Source organism: Euphorbia lathyris, chromosome 9 (genome assembly GCF_963576675.1).
Source record: "Euphorbia lathyris chromosome 9, ddEupLath1.1, whole genome shotgun sequence".
Classification (NCBI taxonomy): Eukaryota; Viridiplantae; Streptophyta; class Magnoliopsida; order Malpighiales; family Euphorbiaceae; genus Euphorbia; species Euphorbia lathyris.
Genome location: NC_088918.1, coordinates 33,562,613 through 33,586,157, shown reverse-complemented (window position 1 = coordinate 33,586,157; position 23,545 = coordinate 33,562,613). Strand labels below are relative to the sequence as shown.

The window sequence follows — 23,545 nt, the reverse complement described above, 5'->3', positions numbered from 1 at the left end:
CATCTAAAACACTTCTTTTAATTTCTCGCTGCTTCCACTACTAGATATAGTATAAATATTATTATTATAAATATGTATGAATGACATTTCAATTTTTCTTCTGTTATTATTGATTAATTAATTTTTTAATTTTTGATTTTTTACTACGTTGACAACTTATTAAAAATGCATCTAAAACACTTCTTCTTATTTCTCTGTGCTTCCACTGTTATATATATATTATAAAGGCTTAATATATCATTTGCCCCCTGAACTTGTCCAAAATGGTTGATTGGCCCCCTAAACTTTCAAAGTGTCTCGATAGCTCCCTGAACTTGCATAAAATGTTCAGTTAGCCCCCTGAACTTGCATAAAATGTAATCAATTAATCGTCTGGTTGTAAAAAAGTAAGTTAAATGTGGAAGATATATTGCACACATCTTAAAAAAGTAAAACGATCAAGGTCGGAGTATGCGATTATAATATTAGAGAAGAAAATGTTTTATAGTTGAATAAGTAAGAAATTCTTTTTTAACATGTTTTAATCTATTTTGTGAAGTATGTAATAACATTCGAAGGCACGTGTAACATATCTTCCGCATTCGACTTATTTTTTACAACCAAATGATTAATTGATTACATTTTATGCAAGTTCAAGGGGCTAACTGAACATTATATGCAAGTTCAGGGGGCTGTCGAGACACTTTGAAAGTTCAGGGAGCCAATCAACTATTTTGGACAAGTTCAGGGGGGCAAATGATGTATTAAGCCTAATAGATATCATTATCATAATACATGTGAACCAATAAAGACACATCCTATCCTCCTAATAGTAATTGCTGAAGCCAGGTGAACCAGTCAAATAAGACCTCAAGGTCACACACATTTCTACTCGTGTTCGATGCCGTCATTCACGGAATCACAAGAGCTGTCGGTACAACCATTTTTGGTTGACAACATAATTTCACCATTGAATGACTGCCACGTGGACCTCTACTCCCATTTAGGGCACACAATATGATTCTTCTATAAATAAAAGGTACACAATACACTTAAAGATACTTGATTCATTTTATTTTCTCACCTAAGCTTTACACACTACTCGATAACATTTTTCTTCACTAACTTAGGCATCGAAGCAGGGTCGCCATCACTGGTCCCTCATTTATCACTTTTTTTTTGTCTTATTTCAAGCATTCAAGGGTCCCGAGCTCATATCAGATTAAAACGCATCAAATTGGTGGGATGAACGTGAATTTGAAAGATTAACGCTAGCTTTGTGATTTTGGCATCCTCTAACATTCCTTACTCAAGGTCAAACACATTCTTGCCCACATTCAACGTCGTGATTCGCGGAATGGCATGGACTACTGTTATAATCGTTTCTTGTTAATAGCATGCTCTCACCATGACTATCTATTGCGTGGATCTCTTGCTCTTATATAGGACACGCAACCTGATTTTTCTATAAATACAACGTACACAATATACTTTAATGTACTTAATTCATTTCATTTATTAACTTAAGATTTACACACTACTCAATAGCTTTTTTCGTCGCTAATAACATTGGAGCAGGATCGTCCATTCTCAAACTCTTCCTTAATTATTTTTCTATCTTATTTTAGACGGTTCCACCAAATTCATCTCAGATTATATCATCAATATTAATTTGTAATTGATATTTTTTCTTTTCTATTTTTTTTAGTTTAGCCTTCAATATTGTTTATTTCACGTCACTCCTTACTCTTATCTTTTTTTTTTTTTCCATGTCTTGTATACCTTGTTACATTGTATATGATTTACGTATTAAAATTGGTCATTTTGTTACAATGTATTTTGATATCGTAATATTAGGAAAAAAGGTAAAACTAAAATATATATTTTCTTTAAAATCTCAAACCGAGTCACGAAAATTTTCTAACCTGTTTAAAATATGATAATTATTTTCCTTTTTATTTTTTTTGAGTAAAATTTATTTGTAATGGTTGAAGAAATTAATATAATTTTTTTCAAAAGAAAAAAAAAACAGAGAGGGCACATAGGTCATTTGGGTACCAGGTTGAAAATGGTTACACCACCAAAAAAAAGAGAACTCCCAAGACGGCGAGCATGACCACATTTATTTTCTCCGTTATTCCTTCCCGACTCCTGTCAGCCTATAGTTTTGACACGCGTCGTTCATACAGTTAATCAAACACGTACTTTTATCTGACGTGGCTGATACATCCCCGAACTTCAGACCCGATTCTCGTGCGCGTCAAACTCCAAAAATACAAGGGCATTTTGGTCATCGTATTATTAGCTAAATTCCCATAGTGCCCCTCCATCCTTAATAGCTCGATTCCTTTCTCCTCTGATGCTTCTTGCCTGGTTGGGTATATTCGTGGATCCGATTCTCTTCTGTAACAGAAATTTTTATTTCCTATATGTTTCTCTCTCTCTGTGTGGTGTTTGTGAGCTTCTCTCTCTGAAGTGGAACTCTTTCGAGGTGATGTATAATTTCATTCATTTCAGTCTTTTTTTCAGAAAATAATTGAACTTCCTCATTTCTGTGATAGAATTTACGGTGGAATTCAATTCTCTCTACATCTTTTGAGTTCTTCATTTTTCTTTTTTTTTTTCGATCAAATTATTAGGAAATTAACAAATGGGTTAGTTGTTTTAATTCTCTAGTTTGTTGGCGTTGGTTAAGTTAGGTTTGTGAGGTCTAATTTCGTTGTTTTGGCTCCAGTTATGTTGTTTTGTATTCAATGTTTAACTTTGTTTGGTGGATTTATTCAATGCACAATTTATTTTTTGAATTGGATTTAGGTGTTGAATCTCAATGCAAGACCTGGTTTTTATTGTGGTGTAATACTTGATTTGCTATCAAGCTTGTATTGTTTTGGTTGATCTAATGCAGCTAGAGTAGCAATTTGGTAAGCTTTTTTTTTTAATTTTTTTTTTTGTGAAAAGAAAAAGAATTCTGATCCAGCTGTTTGGAAAGCTTTTGGTATAAGTTGGAAATTAACTCCCAAAATTTTAGTTCATTGATTGGGTTTCTCCTCAGCCGTAAGTTTAAGATTTGGCTTATTTCTTTCTTATTATTGAGGATGTTCTGTTCAATCATTATATGCCAATTATCAGATTTCTTTTCTTTTCTTTTCTTGGGCATTTCTTTGACACTGTCATAAGCTTTCAATTTTATGATTTTGGTTCTGTCAATAGGTGTTCGTTATAGACAATATCATTTTGTGAGAATGAGCAATGTTTCTATACAAGGACCACAACCACCACCAAGCCTTAATCTCAGTTTTATTGAAAAAATTATAAAAATATTATGTTCTTGCTCAACATATATCTGATCAATTTGATGATTGTGATAGCCTCTCTCTTCACATGCCATTTTCTCTTAAATGCAAACTTTTAATGATCGATTTTTGTACTGTTGTTTGTGATTTCGAGATCTTATGATGTAGCACTCTACTGAAGTGTTTTCTTTTCTTTTGGATAATTGTGACCAAAGGACCCAACCACCCAATTTTTTTTAATATAATAGAAGTACCGTTTCTCATTCAATACTTGAAGCTTTTTGGATAATGTAGTGGTTGTCATGTCTTGGTCTTTGCATTTCACTTCAATTTTCAATTTCTCCCCAGCTGATATATTTCATTGACTGAGAAATTTCTAGTGCAGATTTTTATGGGCATTTGTGAATGGCTTTTGGAGTTGGTTTGTGTTTCCGATGCTGGTGCTGATGATGATGGTGGTCTGAAAGGTTGTTAAATACAATTCTATTACAATGAATTTATTTTTTTTGATTCTCTTAGCTAGATTTGAAAGCAAATTTTGAGATGGACTAGAAAGAATTGATATCTCCAATTTCTTGGATTTCGCTAACTACTTGTAAAGGCTCTTTTTCTGGCTCTTGACACCACTGTATATATTAGAAATGAGCACCGGGCAGCTAGAGCTATAGGCAAAGGAACTAGTTTGTAGGAATTAGTAGTAGTTTGTATCATTCGCCAAGCATATAGAATATGGAGTCGCCACTTTCACCTCAAAGTCAAAAGCAGAATGTGCAAATGCCATCTAGGAAACTTTCACCTGGAAGTTCCTGTAAAGATCTATGGTTTGTTGTGCGAGAGGGGTCCTTGGCTGATGTCGATTCAGTGTTGACCCTACTGAAGAAGAATGGAGGTAATGTTAATTCAAGGAATATATTTGGTCTGACTCCTCTTCATATTGCAATTTGGAGGAACCACATTCCCATCATTAGGAGGCTTCTCATGGCTGGCGCTGATCCTGATGCTAGGGTGTGTTACTCTTAAACCTTTGTTTCAAGTTGCATTACACACTGACATAAAATCTGATATATATCCCCGTTTTCCTTATTGCTAGACTTTCTGCGATTCCAATCTAATGCTGTTATTAAATAATCAATGGAGTTTTACTGATTACTTGCAGAAGTTAGTAATCTTGCAGTTGCCTCTTTATTATTGAAATTTGGTAAAATTGGATCTATTGAAAAAGCATTTAATCTTCTCCTACTTGCCCCCAGCTGTGCTCTTTGATTTTTCACCTAACAATTGTTAGTCTTCTAAGATTCAGATGTACTTCCAATGTTCTATATGCATCTTTTGAAAGAATAGATTCTGTACAATTTTTGTAGTCTAGAAAATAAGAATTAAATCCTACTTGGTTTACATTTTGTTCAATGAATAATCGAGGCTGTAAATGAATCAGATCTATTGTAACACTAGCAAGTTTGTGCTCATAATTTGATCATTCATCAACAGGAGTTATAAGAGTTTGTGCTCATTTCATCTATTGAGCAAACTAAATGGGCTATATAGTAAAATGAGCTTAGACAGTTTGACTTGAACTGTCCCCATGGTCAGAAGTTATCTCAACAAAACTCTTTCTTGTCTTGAATCTTTAAATATCTATTACATAAGGAATTTCTTCAAAATAAATTTCTGGCAGTATTAGGACTCTCAAATTAAGGTGAGAATCATTCACTAAAGTTGAGTCATCTAAACAAATGTGTGCATTTATATTAAGTTAATAAGTTGTTAGGAAATTTGTAGCTATATAGTTTGGCGTTTTGCAGCCAAATTAAAACAAGCTTAAATGGTCTATATTTGTAATTGTTTATATATATATCTTGTAGAACATGTAAATATTTTTTTTCTCAAAAAAAAAAAAAAAAATATTTGTTTTCTTCAGACATCAATTTGAAAGGCAAACTTATTTCAGACTGGAGATAAAGAATCTATTATTTGATTATAAAATACTTGCTTAAGTGGTACCATTACCAGGCATGAAAATATTATCAGTTGAGACATATTTATTATCCCATAATCATAAGGCTCTATCTGAGGGAGGGAGTAAATTTAAGGGAAGGGAAAATGGAAGTAAAACATGACATGAGACTTACTACTTGACAGAGGTCCCAATTCCCATATTTCTTTCTATTTCTCAGTTTTCTCTTTAGTAGTTTTCGTCACTCATAAGCATAAGATACACCTTTCTAGACTTCATTTGTAGTGTCTTAAAGATGCCACTGAAAAGGCAATGGATATGGAACATTGGCATGTAAACAACTCAAGTAAAGGTGGACATTTGTTGGGAGTTCTTACATTGTCTGAACATTTTGAAGATGTGATTTTTTTGTTTTGTTTTTTTCTTGAAATGACTTGAAGTTGCAGTCATGGTCAAGTCTTCTGAGTTTGGAAACCAAGAACAGAATACCCACCAGTTGTGCCTCACCATTTGAGCTATTCTGTTTTAATATGATGACTTGTTGTGTCCTCTATATCTCCACACTTTGAATAATGGAACAGAACCTAAGTTGTGGAATTGGCTACATGACCCTCAAGAGATACTTAAACATGTACATCAGCCTTACTATTTCCAAACTTACAATTTTTGTTCTACCAATTCCTCATTGAATAGGTAAACAAATTCATTTCAGGATGGAGAATCGGGTTGGAGTAGTCTTCACAGGGCTTTGCATTTTGGTCACCTTGCAGTTGCAAGTGTCCTTCTTCAGTCCGGTGCTTCAATTACATTGGAGGATTCCAAATCTCGTACACCTGTTGATCTCCTGTCTGGGCCTGTACTGCAGGCGACTGGAGATGGAAGTGACTCAGGTATCTACATCAATGTTTACAATTTATACATGATTGCTGATTGTACTACTATTCTTTCAAATGAGATGCAAATATAGCCTTGATTATTTCTTTATTTAGTGGATACCGAGGTGTTCAGCTGGGGGAGTGGCACCAATTACCAACTGGGAACTGGAAATGCTCACTTACAAAAGCTGCCTTGCAAAGTTGATGCACTTCATGGATTGTCTATTAAGTTGGTTTCTGCTGCGAAGTTCCATAGTATAGCAGTTACTGATTATGGAGACGTCTACACCTGGGGATTTGGAAGGGGAGGCCGCCTTGGGCATCCTGATTTCGATATCCACAGGTATGGTAACCTAGTTTTCTTACTTCACTGAGATGCATGCAAAAAAGATTTTATTTAAAAAGTTTCAACTTCACTTTGTATTGGAATTTATGATTTTTAGACATTATATATGATCATCTACGTAATTTCACTTCATATACTGATGTTTTGGATGCAGTACTGAAATATCAGAATTCTTCTATTTCTGTTTTTATGGCCTTCAATTGCATAATCACAATTATAGAGAAACAGATGGAACTGATTATCATTTTTCTTCAAGTTTTAGAGCTCAAAAAATATAAGCTCATGTATGTCCAACTTGTGTTGTTATCATAGTTAATGCTTTTGTTTTGTAGATTTTTGTTTCTTAAAAAGATAAGTATGAAAGGACGATCTTTTATCTTTTCTTTTCAGTGGTCAAGCAGCAGTTATTACTCCACGTCAGTTGACATCTGGTTTAGGATCCCGCCGGGTGAAGGCAATTGCAGCTGCAAAACATCATACTGTTCTTGCTACTCAGAGTGGGGAAGTATTCACCTGGGGATCCAATAGAGGTAAACTGACGAGCTTATTGAATTATGGATGAATTCCAAGAAAATGATATCTGATTTTAAAGGTCAGTTCATGTGTTCCTATGCTGCTCGGAAGCGGAAACAAGAACGGACACCGGGAAAACGTTATTTCTAAAAAAATATAGCTAGGAATGGAAATGGAACGGAAAAGAAACTGAAACAAAAGCGGACACGAAATGTGGAAAAGCCACTGAAGAAGAGTTTCCGTGCAACATAGATGTGTTTTCATCCTTAATCATAATACCCAATCACTTGTGCAAATTTAGTGGAGTATGGATGTTAGGTGCATATATAAGTGGATTCATGTACAAGTATAAAAAAATTAATGGCAGCAAGAAACTTTGTTCTCCTTGTATTTTTCAAGAATCTATTTTTTCTGAGGGATTAAGCTCTTTGATTTTGTCAGAGGGTCAGCTTGGTTACACTGTGGACACTCAACCTACACCTCGGAGAGTGAGTTCACTTAGGTCAAGGATTGTTGCTGTTGCTGCAGCAAACAAACATACTGCTGTGGTTTCTGATTCTGGTGAAGTTTTCACATGGGGCTGCAATAGAGAGGGTCAACTAGGCTATGGCACTTCCAACTCAGCATCCAATTACACCCCAAGATTGGTTGAGTACTTAAAGGGCAAGGTGTTTAAAGGAGTTGCAGCTGCAAAATACCACACAATTGTATTAGGAGCTGAAGGAGAGGTAATTTTGTCTCAATCTCAATTGCATTATCGTATGCACTTGACTATTGATACATAAATGCAGCACAATGCCACACTATTGCTTTATTTATCATGTGTCCTGGATTTGGCGTATCATGAATATCTTGTTACTATTTAGCTGTGTGCAAGCAAAATTATAAGCATACACTGCCACGCCAGGTGTATACATGGGGTCATCGGCTTGTTACTCCAAGACGTGTTCTGATTGCTAGAAATTTGAAGAAAAGTGGTAGTAGTCCTCTGAAATTCCATCGCATGGAGCGGCTTCATGTGGCTTCCATAGCTGCAGGAATGGTTCACAGCTTGGCCCTTACTGATGATGGCGCATTATTTTATTGGGTTTCTTCAGATCCTGATCTCAAATGCCAGCAGGTTCATTTTGTAATGATTGGTATTTTTGTTGATTTGCACTCTTTTCCGCTGTTAAATGTCATCCTTCTTTCCTTTTGTAGTTATACTCATTCTGTGGGAAAAATGTGGCGAGCATTTCTGCTGGGAAGTACTGGAGTTCTCTGGCTACTACTACTGGTGATGTCTACATGTGGGATGGAAAAGAAGGAACTGACAAACCACCAGTAATCACTCGGTTACATGGTGTAAAAAGGGCCACTTCAGTTTCAGTTGGTGAAACACATCTTTTGATTGTTGGTTCTCTGTATCATCCTATCTATCCTCCCAGTATGGTCAGGTGTCCTCAGAAGCCTAAGTTGCGAGATGGGGATGAAATGGAAGAGCTCGATGGAGATTTTATGTTCAGTGATACTGAGTCTAGTGACATGTCAAACTCTGTAACAAAGGATGATTTTCCACAAAGGCCTGTCCCGAGCTTAAAATCTCTTTGTGAAAAATTGGCAGCAGAAAATTTAGTTGAGCCAAGAAATGCTATACAAATGCTTGAAATTGCTGACTCACTTGGAGCCGAGGACCTAAGGAAGCACTGTGAGGTAATTTCTGTTGTCATGGATGTATGGTATGGAATAATCTGGGAGAATAGATACAGTGCTTCAGTGTGTGCTGATTAGGGAATGTCCCTCCATTGAATAAAATATGATAATTTATCAGTTTCAATTTCTGAAAATTGCTTTGTTTACTTTTCTTGCAGGACATTGTCATTCACAACCTTGACTATGTTTTAACCGTCTCATCACATGCTTTTGCAAGCACTGCACTAGAGATTCTAGCTAATCTTGAAAATTTGTTTGACCTGAGATCATCTGAACCATGGAGTTACCGGAGGCTCCCAACTCCAACAGCTACTTTTCCTTTAATTATAAATGGTGAAGAGGAGAATAGCGAATGTGATACTCCTAGGAGTCGTGATAATCACAAAAACACATCCATGTTAAGAAGTGGAGATCAAAGGTCAGACTTTTTTCTTCAACCAGATGACGATCCCAATCAAGGCATCTCGAGAAAAGTCCGTGCATTGCGGAAAAAGTTGCAGCAAATTGAGATGCTTGAAGTAAAGCAATCTAATGGTCATCTTCTGGATGATCAACAGCTTGCAAAACTTGAAACAAGGTCAGCACTGGAAGTTTCTTTAGCTGAGTTGGGTGTTCCAGTTGAAACTTCACCAGGAAAAGCATCAACTTCATCAGATATGAAAGTGAATAAAAAGGCCGAGGCGTCAAAAAAACAAAAAAGAAAGAGCAAACAGAAGGCAGCACTGGCTGAATTGGAACCTAGTTTTAGTGGAACTCATGTGGACTCAAACCTTGTGAAGGATCCATTAGTTGTTGAAATCTCTCAGGTTTCCATCAATAAGGTAAAGTTGTTAAAGCTTTTGTATAAATTCATACCGAATGCTAAAATTTGCTGGACACATTTGTCGTTAAGTATGGGTATAAATTTGTGTTCTAATGGGTTTGGGAGTTCAGTAGGTGTGCTGTGGACAAGTCTATTTGGGAGTGCTTTGGAAGTTCAGAAGGCTAGTTTAAGAGTTAGAATGAGTTTCTTCCTTTAGACGCTTGGAATCATGTTGAAAATTCTTTTTAGCTCTCAGCGCTTTTGGATAGATGGCTTCTTGATGCTTGAAAAAATGAGTGGTGTAACAGATGGTTAATTTCACACTAATGAAATTGGTTTCCAATTGCTTTCTCATATTGCCTCTGATTAAACTCCCTCAACTTAGCATCAGTGGTCAGTTAAGCTATAGAGATGTAGTCTTCTGATGTCCTATATAGATATTGTTTCTGTTGTCTGCGTGCCATCCCCTACCACTTGTCGTAATTTTCTTTCAGATAGTATTTTACAGAACTAGTGCCTGTGAGCATAGTAAAGTCATTTGATTTTTCTTGCTCGTCTCGTCTGTGTTTTGTTATTTTTCGTCTTCTTCTTACTCGTTAGGTTCGTAATTTGGCGACGATGGATAGCGTTAGGTTCATAATTTGGTGATAATGGATAGCTCTACTGCTGTTGACATGCTAAGAAGAGATTTTTATTGATTTTCCACATCAATAGAGAACATGAAGATAAAAATTACCAGTGAAACTTATTTAACTCTCTGGATGTAACTACTGATAGGTGGAAAAAACCATGTCCGAGCAAAGTATGGGGAACCAGCCTTCTAAAGAAGTTACCGTCTTTGTTGAGAAGAAAGATAGTTCTGACTTGCTAAAAAGCAAGAGTTCATCTCCGGCAGCATCCAAGAAGAAGAACCGCAAGGGTGGTCTTTCCATGTTTTTGAGTGGTGCTCTTGATGACACCCCTAAAGAAGTCGCTAAAGAAATTGCCCCTCCTCCAATAACACCTAGAAGTGAAGGTCCTGCATGGGGTGGGGCCAAGATCTCTAAGGGATCTGCTTCACTTCGTGTGATTCAGGATGAACAGAGCAAGACGTTGGGAAAGGAATCAACGAAGAATAAAGAACAGGTGGAAGATGGGAAAAGTGATGGGAAAGTGCTATTAAGTTCATTCTTGACTTCCAAACCGATACCCGTAGTTGTCTCATCACCCACGTCGCAGGGACTTGATGCAGAAAAAGGCACTCCTCCTTGGGTTTCTGGAACTCCTCCTCAACCTTCTCGACCATCGCTTAGAGACATACAAATAATGCAGCAGGCAAGTAGTGCTGTGCTCACTCGTATTTTTAACTTGTTCATCTGCAAAATGTATATACAGTGAGAGTGATCTTTTACTTCTCTGGTATCAGGTAAAGCAACATCAGAATATTCCCCATAGCCCAAAGACGAGAACAGCTGGATTCACAGTTCCATCTAGTCAGGGGTCACCGTCGGATTCTTCAGGGATGAACCGCTGGTTCAAACCGGATATTGACGCACCCTCCTCGATTCGCTCAATCCAGATCGAGGAAAAGGCTATGAAGGACTTGAAACGCTTCTACAGCAGTGTAAAAATTGTGAGAAACGCAACATAACATAAGGGGATGGATGATGTATTTGTATGTAGCAATCAGGCACTTCATTTTTATTTCCTTCTTTGAACACTTAACTTCATTGCTGTGAATCGTGTACAGAATGCTGTCCTTGTTCATTCAGGTATTTAATGTTTTAGGGTAGATGCCATTTCTCATAAGCCATTAATTTATTCTTAGATTTGCAGATGTACATTCAGGTGTTCTTGGAGGTTTTTCAACTTCTAATTTGCAAGTAACTAATAAAGCCTGAAATTTAGAGAATGAAATTTTAATTTTGAAAGAAGTATGACGTTGAACTCTATTGTGTATGCTGTTTTACATATTTGCAAATTCTATTACTGATCAATTATTTTTTTACATCGAGTCTTTGATCATTGATTCTGTTATGGATTCAGCCGTTATTTAACTTTTTTGTCGAGTTTGGGAAAGGAGAAGATCGATTTTGTGATTCTAATGCCGAAAATCGTAAAATGGGAGAGGAGAAAATTGAGCTTGGAAGAACCCACTGAAAATTGATTTTCATATTTTCTTTTTACTTTTACTCTCTATCTATCATAGTTAACAAAATTTTAGTTTTATTTGTCCACGTCAGTAGTCCGAATCTTTTTAACGATACGTGTCGTCCAAACTTGATGGAAAAGTTATATACGGACTGAATCCATAACAGAATCAATGATCAAGGCTCAATGTGAGAAAATAATTGATCAGAGGCTTGATCCTTAAAACATGAAAAGTTCAGGGCTTCATTATGCTTTTTGCCTTCATAAAAATAGAAAAGCCATTTCAAAAAACAAGGTTTAATTTTTGTTATCAGTAAAAATAAAAAGTTCAATAATTGTTTTACTGATATAATATGTTACTTGATGATAGAATGGTGGTCAGTAAAATCAAATGGTATTTTCTAATTTTAATTTATTTTAAATCTGGGGGAAATTTGTTTTGATAAAAGTGCAATACTCATTCTGCAATTGACACATTTGGGATAAATAAACAAATAATATATTTTTATTGGAAAACTATAGTCCAAACTTTTCCAAAATGAAATAAATGACTCGCAAAATACATAACATCTTTTGTTATTTTGAATGAAAACATTAGATTCATTTTTAGAACAAAATCATAAATCTCCTTACCCTAAATAACATAGTTACCCAGAAAAATTGAATAATAACTTCATTAAATAGATACTTGATAAATATTTGAATCTAGTTAATTATGATAATTTTATTTAAGAATGCTGCTCTGGTTCAAGAAAAGGTGCAATTTAATATTTTGAAAAAGAATTTAATGCTAATGTCTTCATATATTTTTTTGGTTAAACTCTTGATATATTTTTTTTTTTATGTGCAAGTAAACACGTTATTTGTCATCTGCAAGCACGGGGAGAAAACTTTTTTTTTTTTTTTTTTAAGTGAGCTGCTAAATACCGTCCCCAAATTACTTATCACTGCCTCCCTTTGGACTTTTTTTGCCCTTCTCATAATTTTAATCAAAAAACTGAAAATTTTCTTTCCAAAATTATAAACCCGAACAACAATAATTGAAATTATGAAAATAATTGGTACGGTGACAACCGAACTCTTGAAATGGATGATTACAAGTCGAAAACATTAAAATTTACGTTTTTTTTTTATCAAAGAACTCATAAAAATAATATATAATTTATGACGATTTTGTATTTTCGTCATAAAAAATTGAACGATTTAGTATTATTCGTCACTAAAAATTTTACGATTTTGCACCGGCCAAAATTTGGCCTAAACGGATGACACATCCATTAGGCCCAAGGTGGGAACGGATGCGGCATCCGTTCGGCCCATGGCGGAAACGGATGCGGCATCCGTTCCCACCATGGGACGAACGGATGCGGTATTCGTTCCCATCATGGGCCGAACGGATGCGGCATCCGTTTAGACCAAATTTTGACCGATTGTCTCTAAAAAAAATTCAGTTTTGAAAAAAAGATTATGCAAAGGGCAAAATTGTCCAAATGGAGGTGGTGATAAGTAATTTAGTGCGGTAAATAGCAAAACCCTTTTTTTTAATTAAAAGATAAGGCTAGAGGAAAATAATAAGCCCGAAAATCCCAATTAGATTGGTGTCAACGGAACAAATAAAACCTCTAGATTGGAGTATTATCTCAACAAGAATATATGTGATTTAGGTAAAAAAAAATGTTATATATAAAAATATTGTAAGTTTACGGTGAAATTTGACTATTTTATGCGATATTCAACCAAAATATAGTCCAAAGAATGAGCTTGCAACTTTTGTTCAAACATTACTTGAGAATGAAATTTTTATTTTATCAAAATTTGTTCTCCTTCTCTCTAAATTGTTGATTAGTAGTTATAATTAGGAAAAGCAAATAGAGTTTATGAAAAAAAAAAACTTTGTTATTTCATGAGATAGGTAAAAATATCATTTTTCTTTTCTTGTGCAAAATTGAAGAGGCAAAAATGTGTGTATTTGACCTGGTTTATACAAATTAATTATGCACGTCTCCAACACTAGCTAGAAAGAAAGTCACAATCACAACTATTCAAACACAAATAATAGTAAAGGAGGGTATAAACTCGCTTAAATTAGAAATCTTGAATTCGAATATTAATAAAAGTTAGTGTGTGAAAACAAACTTTAATTACAATAGAATCCATTAACAAATAGTCAAAGGAAGACCAGTGTCTGCACTCTGATACCAAAATCAATTAAGAGTTGAGAGAAGAATAGATGAATAAGCAAAAAAGAATGTGTAGCTTGTTTATGTGGGGTTCCTCATATTTATAGAGGTTGAAGTCATCATGAGATAGTGAGTCCTATTAATCTAGTGGTTTTACGTAGCGTGTATGGATATATGAGATTTACAATTGGGCTGGTAGTTTCTGGAGTGTGGACTTTATTCATGTAGTGCATCTTGAGACTAAGTGGAGGATGAAAGGGTGAGAGCATCTGTCATTGGTTCATATGGATGTTTCACTAGTATACTGTTATTAGATTTTCCCCATTAGCTGGATATGAAGTATTTTAAGGCTTTGGTCGGTTTTATATGAATGGTATAAAACCAAATTTCGAAGGCATTTATTTCTTAAATGGACTTTTAAACCGAGGGACAATTTTTGTCCTTCGGTCTTCTTGGATATTATATGTTTGGTCGAAGCTTCGATGTATTTTGTTAAATCTTGGAAGAGGGAAGATTTTGGGACACGTCTTACCTTTCTAAGGGGTTCTCGAGAAATGGTGAGCATTTTTAATGTTTGAATCTTAAGGCATGCAGACGGGATAGCCACACATCTTCAGTGTGAGGGATCTTGTTCGAAAGGTGTCATTGTGCTTTTACCATGTTTTCCTACTACCGGTGGTTACCAAGGTTAAGGAATGTGAGCAAAATCATATTTTGTAGTGGGTTTTAAATGCTTAAACATTTTGTATTCACTTAACTATCATGGTTGCTTACGCAAATCCCATTATCCTTCATTTATAAAAAGGGTCCAATTTGCATTCCTTACTCTGCTAGTCTCCATTTTTGTTTTACTATGCTATTCTGCTCTCTTCTCTACTTCATATGTGATTCGTGCGACGCTTTCTTCTTTCTTCAAAAAGTAAGTGTATTTTCTTCTTCTATTTTTTTTCCACGTGGATTTCCTCTGTAACAATCGCAATCATCCACAATCTCCACCCTTTGAGGATGATCAAGAATGCTTAAAGAGCCCATATAGGTGGATGCTAAGGTGGGAATGAACCATAATTTTGTAAGTCGGAGATGCACCTCAAGCTAACACTCAAAAGACTCAATAAGGGATAACTGTACCCCGTCGTTATCAAGTAATAATCTGGAAAAGTCCAGGTATCGAATTCACGGGATTTATAGTGCAAATATCGATTTACGCAATTCCTAATTGTTATTTAAGTGGTGAAAATTTGGATTTGATTTTTTATGCCAATTCTGAAATCTAACAGCTAAATTCTACTCCATTTATAATGAAACGATTAAGAATAACTGTTATTCCATGTGAATGATAATGGAGATGATACGATAATAAGAAAATTGGAGTAATATTCAAACTTAATTATGAAAAGACTATTAATGCATAAATGGTTCAGAGATCGAACAAACTTATCATATGCCTTTTCTTAATACGTGATTCCCTAACTAGACCATAGCCAACTCAAATGGCTCAGAAACTAGGATCCATTTACCGTGGTGTTATTAATACTTACAATTTCCGATATGAATACTGTTGAGATTTGCCTATATGAACTCAGAATTATATTCATACTTATGAAAAACTCAATCAATAATCCAAACATACACAATTATCTTAATCATAAAAAGAGGAATGAAATTAAATCAACTTGAGGTTAAAGATGAAAATGGAATAATGTTTACAACCAATTCAAATCTAGAAATATTTTACAAATTAACTAAGCACAAAGAAGAAGAAAATTTGCCTTTGGAGCTTTGTTAACTCAAGCAATCATCATCTGAACTGGAGGATGAACCTTAATCGCTAATGAATCAATAGAAGGTGGAAGCTTAGCAAATGGCAATGGAAATGGAAGAATTTCTGATTGATGTATACTAACAATTATCTTTGGATGCTTTTGATACTAAATGCCTTGGAAATGAACCCATGGTCTTTAAATAGAAAATTAAATCTAAAAATCAGCTATGAAATATTCTATTTTGATTTAAATATTAAAAAATACAGGAATCTGTTAACTATGGTAGAAATCAGAGCCAACTTGCGAGCTGGAGGCCACCAAAGGGAGAATGCCTTCTCGAATGGCCAGCTCGCCACAGTATATCCAAGAGTGCAGAGTCTTCTCCAATCTTCAGTCAAAACTGCCTTGATAGATTAATCCCCTTAAAAGTCTTCCAAATCACATTAAATCTTCACCCAATTATCAATTAACTTAACAAATCCTTCTATATCCATACCACTAATCCATTTATCAATGTACCAAAAAGAGTCCCTCGTCTATCCTTAACATAATCCCCCCTTCCACAACCCTCATTTGTATTTAATAACACAAACACCAACCCTATCTCATTAGGACTTCAATTGACATATCCCCCATAATCTCTAACATCACATACTATGTCACCCAACTTAAGTGATCCATTACACCACATTGCTTCTTGATATGGTAATTAATGAATTATGGGATTAGCAAACTAAGACTCAGGCGCATTAAGTAACTAAATATCGGGCCAGCCCACTAAGAATGATTTTTTCGGAAGCATGAGTTGAGCAATGTGCAATGGGATCTTTGGACTTCAAAGGATGCGCTGAACTCTGCTCATTGTGGAATTATATGGTCTGAAACCTATAAGGAGTTGACACGTGTGCAAGCACACAAGCTCAAAGGTAAAGAATTATCTATAAATAGCACAGAGATGGAACAATAGGTACATAATCTAATATCATTTCACTATTACTGTATCTCTTTCAAGTTAGTATTCTCTATTGAATACCTCATTGACTTAAGCATCAAAGAGGGTTCGCCGGACTCCGGCCCCTATCTGACGGAATTTTATATTCTCAGGTCACCTGAAGTCATCTCTCAAGACAATTTGGATATTTCGATATCACTTCTCATAACCAAACCTTATGTTATTTGGTACCAGTCTCCATCTATCCTCCACTAGCACATATCTCCACCCCAAACTCTACTTTTCATGATCCATAAAGTACCAGGGTTTAATCTAGTGGTGGACTGGACTAATAAATCTCCCTTAACCTCATGACTTTCCCATTCAGAATCTGGGTCGTGCCACTTACTTCATTGGTTTAGAAATAAGCTACAAATCTAATGAAATACATCTCTCCCAAGTGAAATAAATCCTTAATATTTTAGAATGTCACAACATGGTCACTTCCAAACCATGTCTCACACCCTTGGATACTGATGAGAGTCCGGTAGAGCGGTAAAATATAATGATGATGAATGTGCTAGAGTTACGGATATGATCTTTCTAAACGCTCTAACTCTACTAGACGCTACTACGTAGGGGCAAGTGTACCCCGTCGTATCAAGTAATAATCTGATTAAGACCGGGTATCGAATCCATGAGATTTATAACTACAAGTACTAAACTACTCAGTTTTATACGTTATCTAAGCGGTGAGTACTTTAGTTGGTTGGGTGACAACTATAAACTACTCCTAAACTACGGGTGAGACAATTTTCACGTATTTCAAGCCCTCTTAGAATGATACGGGTGATGATAAGTTATAATCTATGATAAACGACATGAAATATATACGATTAATAGTTTTACTCTTGCAAAGACGACTATTAATAGACCGAACAACTCCGTGAGGTTCTAGAGTCGTGATTTCCCCTTAAGGCGACTCTAATTCTTAGGATCAGAAACTAGGGCCCGTAAGTTCCGTGTCTTGTCAATTCCTACGGTTTCCGGTTTGTCAACTCTGGTGAGGCAACACCTATGTGATTCCTAATAGATTTCGGAGCTCGTTAACGACCTACACAACAATCAATTATAAGTATCAAAGCAAACAATAAACATTAACACGTATAGTGAAAACAAAATCGTGAATCATGTATTATAAATATGAAATACGAAAATATGGGATACAACCAAGCCTAGTACATAGAAAGAGTACAAGCTAATTAACAATTAGAAAGGGAAGAAGAATCGTCCCTTAAGACTAGCTAACCGGACTCAAAGTCGTCTCTTAGGACTTGGAGCTGGAACTCTCGAGCTTGGTGAATGCGGATAGAACAGAACTTCGATGGAGTAACGGGAGGATTATCAAGCTCTCAAGGTGTGAGGAACTCTAATACATGGAAAATTGAATACTGAAATGAGTGCTAATCACTCTTACTTATACATCAAGCTCGGGGGTAGAATCGTAAATACACAAGTTGCATTATTTCTGCATTTTTCCCAGGACACGCCCCGCGTGGACAAGCAGGCGCCCCGCATGTTTGCCCATTCCGTTGACAATTTCCTGCATGAGGATCAGATTTAGGCCTGATGTCATGAACACGCCCCGCGTGGACAGACAGACGCCCCGCGTGTGTCGGTGGGTTTTTACTCCTTTGCTTGTACCTGCGAAATACAATTCTCGACAGCCGAGTTAGCTTGACGCTTATTTTTTCGAAATTAATTGAAAACAAAGGAAATTGATCAAAAGCATAAAATTTATTTTTATTTTGTTATTTTATTAAAAACACATTATTTTTGTAATTAAACTCACTTATTTAGTCCATAATTAAACCGTAATTCACGCTAAAAGATAGGGACAAAATGCCCCTATCAACCTCCTCGGACTTTAAAGTTTTACTTGTCCTCAAGTAAAAGAAATTGAAAGACAAGGGATTGAGACAATTAAGAAACAAACTTCCGGTTGGTTTTACCAAGTGCCTGATTTCGAAGCTAAAGTTTTACAAAAAGTTTTTGACAAGTACTTACGCAAGCGAATGAGTGACCAAAACTTATTTGAAACCTCCATGATCAAACTTAATAGGCAATATTAACGGGGATTGATTATCTTTTAAGGACTCGATTGTACCTCACCAAGGGATTTCACTCTTACGCTCAAACTTTGGTGGGTCGGTGTTTTTGCGCTCTTCTTTGTAGTTACTCAAAGTCACTTTGAGTTTGCATTTTCATCCGGGTTTTTCCTCCTATGTTATGGTTTAGGCAATATTAAAAATGAACCCGGAGGGGGGTTGTAATGCGAGTGGCTTTTTTCAGTGGTTAATTAGAAACTCGAGTCCAAATACCATTTTGATGATCGCATCACTTTTTCATTTTGGCCTTAGCAAGCTTGTAAAATAAAATTTGAAATTGCTCGGGTAGAGCTTGAGAATGCCTTTTTGCTCTTTATTTTTATTAGTATATATTTTTTTTCTTTTTATTTTGAGAGCGGCACAAAAATGATTTCGAAGACTTATTGTGCTTTTAAGGCCTTGGTTTGTTTCGGGTAATTCTGATGCGGTTGATTTTATTGGTATTTGAACAAGAGGAAAAAGGATTAAATGTTAAAAAAGTGTTAGCAAAGAAGTTGGTTAATAGGCTCGAGGGGGCTTCCTAAAGGTTAATGAAAATGAGAAAAATAATTAAGAAAGGAATTAGCCTAAGTGGGTTCGTTTTATCATCTATTACCCTTCTTACCAAAATAAGTGTACTTAACCCGGTATTAGATGCAAACTCTATGAGTCGAGTGAAGTTAAAGCTCTCGAAAAATTTGTGAAAGAAATAGAGTTCTCGTATGAACTATTTTAGGCTCAAAAATACCTCACAAGAATTTCGGGTTAAATTGTGTACTTTCAAGTTCTCGTAAAATTTTCAAAAATCCCGTTTTTATTGCCTTTTTAAATTTCATTATAGAGATAACTTGTGGGTTAGGACTCAATGCTTTTTGTTTAATACGAACCTTGGCTTTGCATAAATTCCATAACTTTGAAATCAAGACTTAAATTTCTTAATTAAACCGATCCTTTATGTTTCGATGTATTCACCTTTGACGACAAATAACGAAACTTTTAGTTATTGTCCGTAGAAGGTAGTGTGTTGGGTAATTTATGAGCCAATAAATGAGTTTAATTGTTTTTGTTTATTTTGTTTTTGTTAGTGCAAAACAAACTGTAAGTGCGGGGTTGCACGACCCTCCGCGTGATTAAAATGACGTGTATTCCAAAGACGTCGCAAAAGAAAGGGAAACAAAAACAAAATAAAGATGGAATCGAAGAACAACAAGGACCTTAGAGGTCTGTTCTTACGCGAGGCGTACCCAAGGGGGCGCTCCGCGTAAGAGAGGTATTTTGTGTGATTTTTGGGCAGAGACTCAGATACGCGGGGCGTGGATAGGGGTACGCTCCGCGTAAGAGGTGTTTGTTGTGTGCTCTTTGGGCAGAGACTCGGATACGCGGGGCATGCCTAGAGGGGCGCTCCGCGTGATCTGAGTTTCCAGCCACTATGTAAAATAGAAGGTGGTTCACGCGGGGCTGGCCGAAAGAGGCGCTTCGCGTGAACCTTATTTTTGGTTTAAAATGAGCAAAAACTTGAAAGAAGATGCACACGAAGAGAAATAACTGGAAAAACGTATATGATACATATAGACAAAAGGTTTGGAGAATGCAAACCGGTGCTACATTTATAGTCGGAGTAGCTTGACTTTTGTGCGTGCGTGCTTATGGAGTCCGGAGATGCATGGTTTCGCCATATTGTGGAAGAGCTCCGCCTAGGTATATTTTCAATCGGTGGCCGTTCACCCGTTGGATTGTGTTGTCGGGATGTTGGATTTCTACCGCTCCGGATGGGTGTGCATTGACGACCGTGTATGGCCCCGAACTTGCACGTGTTTGTCATGCCATTTTTTCGTACGCTCCTTGTAAAGTTTGGCATTTTCGTATGACCCTAGACGAAGTTCATCTAGGGCATTGAGTTGAAGGAGACGATGTTCCCCTATAACCTGCACATCAAAATTTAGAAGTTTAAGAGCCCAATATGCCTTATGCTCTAGTTCCACTGGTAAGTGACAAGATTTCTCGAAAACCAATCGATAAGGTGACATTCCGATGGGCGTTTTAAACGCCGTGCGGTAGGCCCAAAGAGCGTCATCGAGCTTTAGGCTCCAATCTTTCCTAGAGGTGCTAACCATTTTTTCCAAAATGCGTTTTAATTCTCGGTTGGAAACCTCAACTTGCCCACTAGTTTGCAGGTGGTAGGGTGTGGATACTCGGTGTGCAACCCCGTATTTATGTAAGAGTTGATCAAATTGACGGTTGCAAAAGTGGGAACCCCCATCACTAATAATAGCCCGAGGGGTCCCAAACCGAGTAAAAATGTTTGTCTTAATGAATTTTCCCACCACCTTAGAATCGTTTGAGGGCAAGGCAACGGCTTCCACCCATTTAGAGACATAGTCAACGACCACTAAAATGTAGGCATTGTTATGCGACTTAGGGAAAGGTCCCATGAAGTCTATCCCCCAAACATCGAAGAGTTCACAAACTAGGATTCCTTGTTGGAGCATTTCATTTTTACGGGAGATGTTCCCGCTCCGTTGACAAGCGTCACATGACTTGACGAAGTCTTGGGAATCTTTGGACATGGTGGGCCAATAAAAGCCGCATTGCAAGACTTTTGCCATAATTCGACTTGGGCCAAAATGGCCCCCCGGCTCTTGGGTGTGGCACATGTGTAATACATGGTTTACCTCTTCCTCCGGTATGCACCTACGAATAATATTGTGATCACAAGATTTGAATAAAAAAGGGTCTTCCCAAAAATAATTCTTAGCATCGTGAAAGAACTTCTTACGTTGCTCGTAAGTAAGGTGTGGGGGAAGAACATTACCGGCCTTGTAGTTTGCCATGTCGGCATACCAAGGTAGAGGGGTTACCGCGTAAAGTGTCTCATCGGGAAAGGTCTCCTTGATCTCTACAGGTTTCGGAGATTCGGTTTTCTCGTTTTGCAAACGGGAAAGGTGGTCGGCCACGACATTCTCCACTCCTTTTTTTCTTTTATTTCAATGTCGAATTCTTGGAGGAGGAGAATCCATCGTATCAACCGAGGTTTGGCATCTTGCTTGGTCATTAAGTACTTAAGAGCTGCGTGGTCAGTGTATACGATAATTTTTGATAACACAAGATAGGATCTAAATTTATCAAAAGCAAAAACTACCGCAAGCATCTCTTTCTCCGTGATTGAATAGTTTTGTTGGGCCTCGTTGAGAGTTTTACTCGCATAGAAAATTGGGCGGAAAAGTTTATCCACCCGTTGGCCCAAACAAGCACCGACCGCCAAATCACTAGCATCGCACATTAGTTCAAAGGGGAGATCCCAATTGGGTTTCACCATGATGGGCGCGTTAATTAGTTTTTCTTTAAGCGTATTAAATGCAATTAAACACTCGGAAGAAAAATTAAATTCCGCATCCTTTAGGAGGAGTTGGGTCTAGGGGGTTGCTATTTTAGAAAAATCCCTAATGAATCTCCTATAGAAACCCGCATGACCTAAGAAACTCCGGATCCCTTTTACATTGATTGGTGGAGGCAATTTTTCAATCACCTCAATCTTGGTCGGATCGACCGCGATTCCCTCCCCGGACACTTTGTGTCCTAACACGATACAATCTTGAACCATAAATTGACATTTTTCCCAACTAAGAGCGAGATTAGTGTACTCGCATCGTTGAAGGACCTTATCAAGATTGTTTAAGCAATTTTCAAAGGATGACCCAAAAACCGAAAAATCGTCCATGAAGACCTCCATGAAGTCCTCAATCATTTCGGAGAATATAGCCGTCATGCAACGTTGAAAGGTGGCGAGGGCATTACAAAGCCTGAACGGCATCCGTCTATGCAAACGTCCCATAAGGACAAGTGAATGTTGTTTTTTCTTGATCTGAAGGATCAACGGGGATTTGCATATAGCCGGATAGGCCATCGAGGGTACAAAAGAATTTGTGCCCCGCCATTCTCTCCAACATTTGTTCAATGAATGGTAAGGGAAAATGATCTTTTTGGGTGGCTTCGTTAAGTTTTCTATAGTCGATACATACCCACCACCCCGTTACTTTTCGTGTGGGGATTAATTCCCCTTGATCATTTTCCGTCACCGTTGTGCCCCCTTTTTTGGGAATGCATTGGACTGAACTAACCCATTGACTATCGGAGATAGGAAAGATTATACCTGCGTCGAGGAGTTTGATTACCTCGGCCTTCACTACCTCTTTCATGTTCGGGTTAAGTCGTCGTTGTGGTTGCACGGAGGGTTTGACTTCATCTTCCATAAAGATGCAGTGTGTGCAAATGGTGGGGCTAATCCCTTTGATGTCGTGAATGGTCCATCCAAATGCGCCTTTGTGTCTTTGTAACACCGCAATCGACGCTTCCTCCATTTCCTCTGTCAAAAGAGAAGATATGACAACGGGTAAGAAACTAGGAGGTTGTAAAAATACATATTTCAAATTAAGAGGCAAGGGTTTAAGTTCCAAAGTCGGGGGCTCTTCGAGAGACGACTTTGGCTTTGCTTTGTTATCCCGGTCCAAGCCCTCGAACCGGTTCCTCGCCAACAAATATTGTTCTATCTCGGAGGAGTATTCAAACAGTTTATTCAATGGCTCCTCATCCACATGCTCATTTTTGTTTGAATCCAAAGAGGCTTCCATGGAAGGCCTATCACACAAACTCTCAACAAACAGATCAATAGAGTCCACGGAATTTAAAAAATTACAATCCTCCATGGTATAAGAGGGGAATTTTATAGAGTTGTATACGTTAAATTCTACCTCTTCATCTTGCAACCGTAGTATAAGCTTACCTTCGTGGACGTCGATGAGAGTCCTACCCGTTGCAAGAAATGGTCTTCCTAGGAGGATCGGTACCGAATCGTCTTCCGCCATGTCAAGCACTACAAAATCGGTGGGGAAAATGAACTTGTCCACTTTCACTAAGACATCCTCCACAACTCCTTTCGGCCG

The 23,545-nt window shown here is 37.0% G+C and overlaps 1 protein-coding gene across 2 annotated transcripts; it reads left to right on the top strand.

Moving 5' to 3' along the window:
• The first annotated feature begins 2,322 nt into the window (after positions 1 to 2,322).
• On the top strand, positions 2,323 to 11,242 carry LOC136206387 (uncharacterized). Of its 2 annotated transcripts, XM_065997415.1 has the most exons (11): positions 2,323 to 2,470; positions 3,658 to 4,277; positions 5,939 to 6,116; positions 6,216 to 6,444; positions 6,838 to 6,977; positions 7,402 to 7,688; positions 7,868 to 8,080; positions 8,161 to 8,652; positions 8,811 to 9,473; positions 10,232 to 10,768; positions 10,860 to 11,242. In XM_065997415.1, the coding sequence occupies exons 2-11, from the start codon at positions 4,002 to 4,004 to the stop codon at positions 11,082 to 11,084; spliced, it is 3,240 nt and encodes a 1,079-aa protein (XP_065853487.1). In that variant the 5' UTR covers positions 2,323 to 2,470; positions 3,658 to 4,001; the 3' UTR covers positions 11,085 to 11,242. The 2 variants fall into 2 exon arrangements, with proteins under 2 accessions (XP_065853487.1, XP_065853489.1); XM_065997417.1 differs by lacking the exons at positions 2,323 to 2,470; positions 3,658 to 4,277; positions 5,939 to 6,116 and adding an exon at positions 6,602 to 6,731 and having other exon boundaries at positions 6,232 to 6,444.
• The last annotated feature ends 12,303 nt before the right edge of the window (positions 11,243 to 23,545 follow it).

Bases quoted from the DNA above. Each gene is read 5' to 3' on its own strand.
- LOC136206387 (XM_065997415.1), top strand. From the start codon at position 4,002: ATGGAGTCGCCACTTTCACCTCAAAGTCAAAAGCAGAATGTGCAAATG. The intron at 6,445-6,837 runs GTATGGTAACCT...TTTTCTTTTCAG, and splicing joins CCTGATTTCGATATCCACAG to TGGTCAAGCAGCAGTTATTA. The intron at 10,769-10,859 runs GCAAGTAGTGCT...CTCTGGTATCAG, and splicing joins ACATACAAATAATGCAGCAG to GTAAAGCAACATCAGAATAT.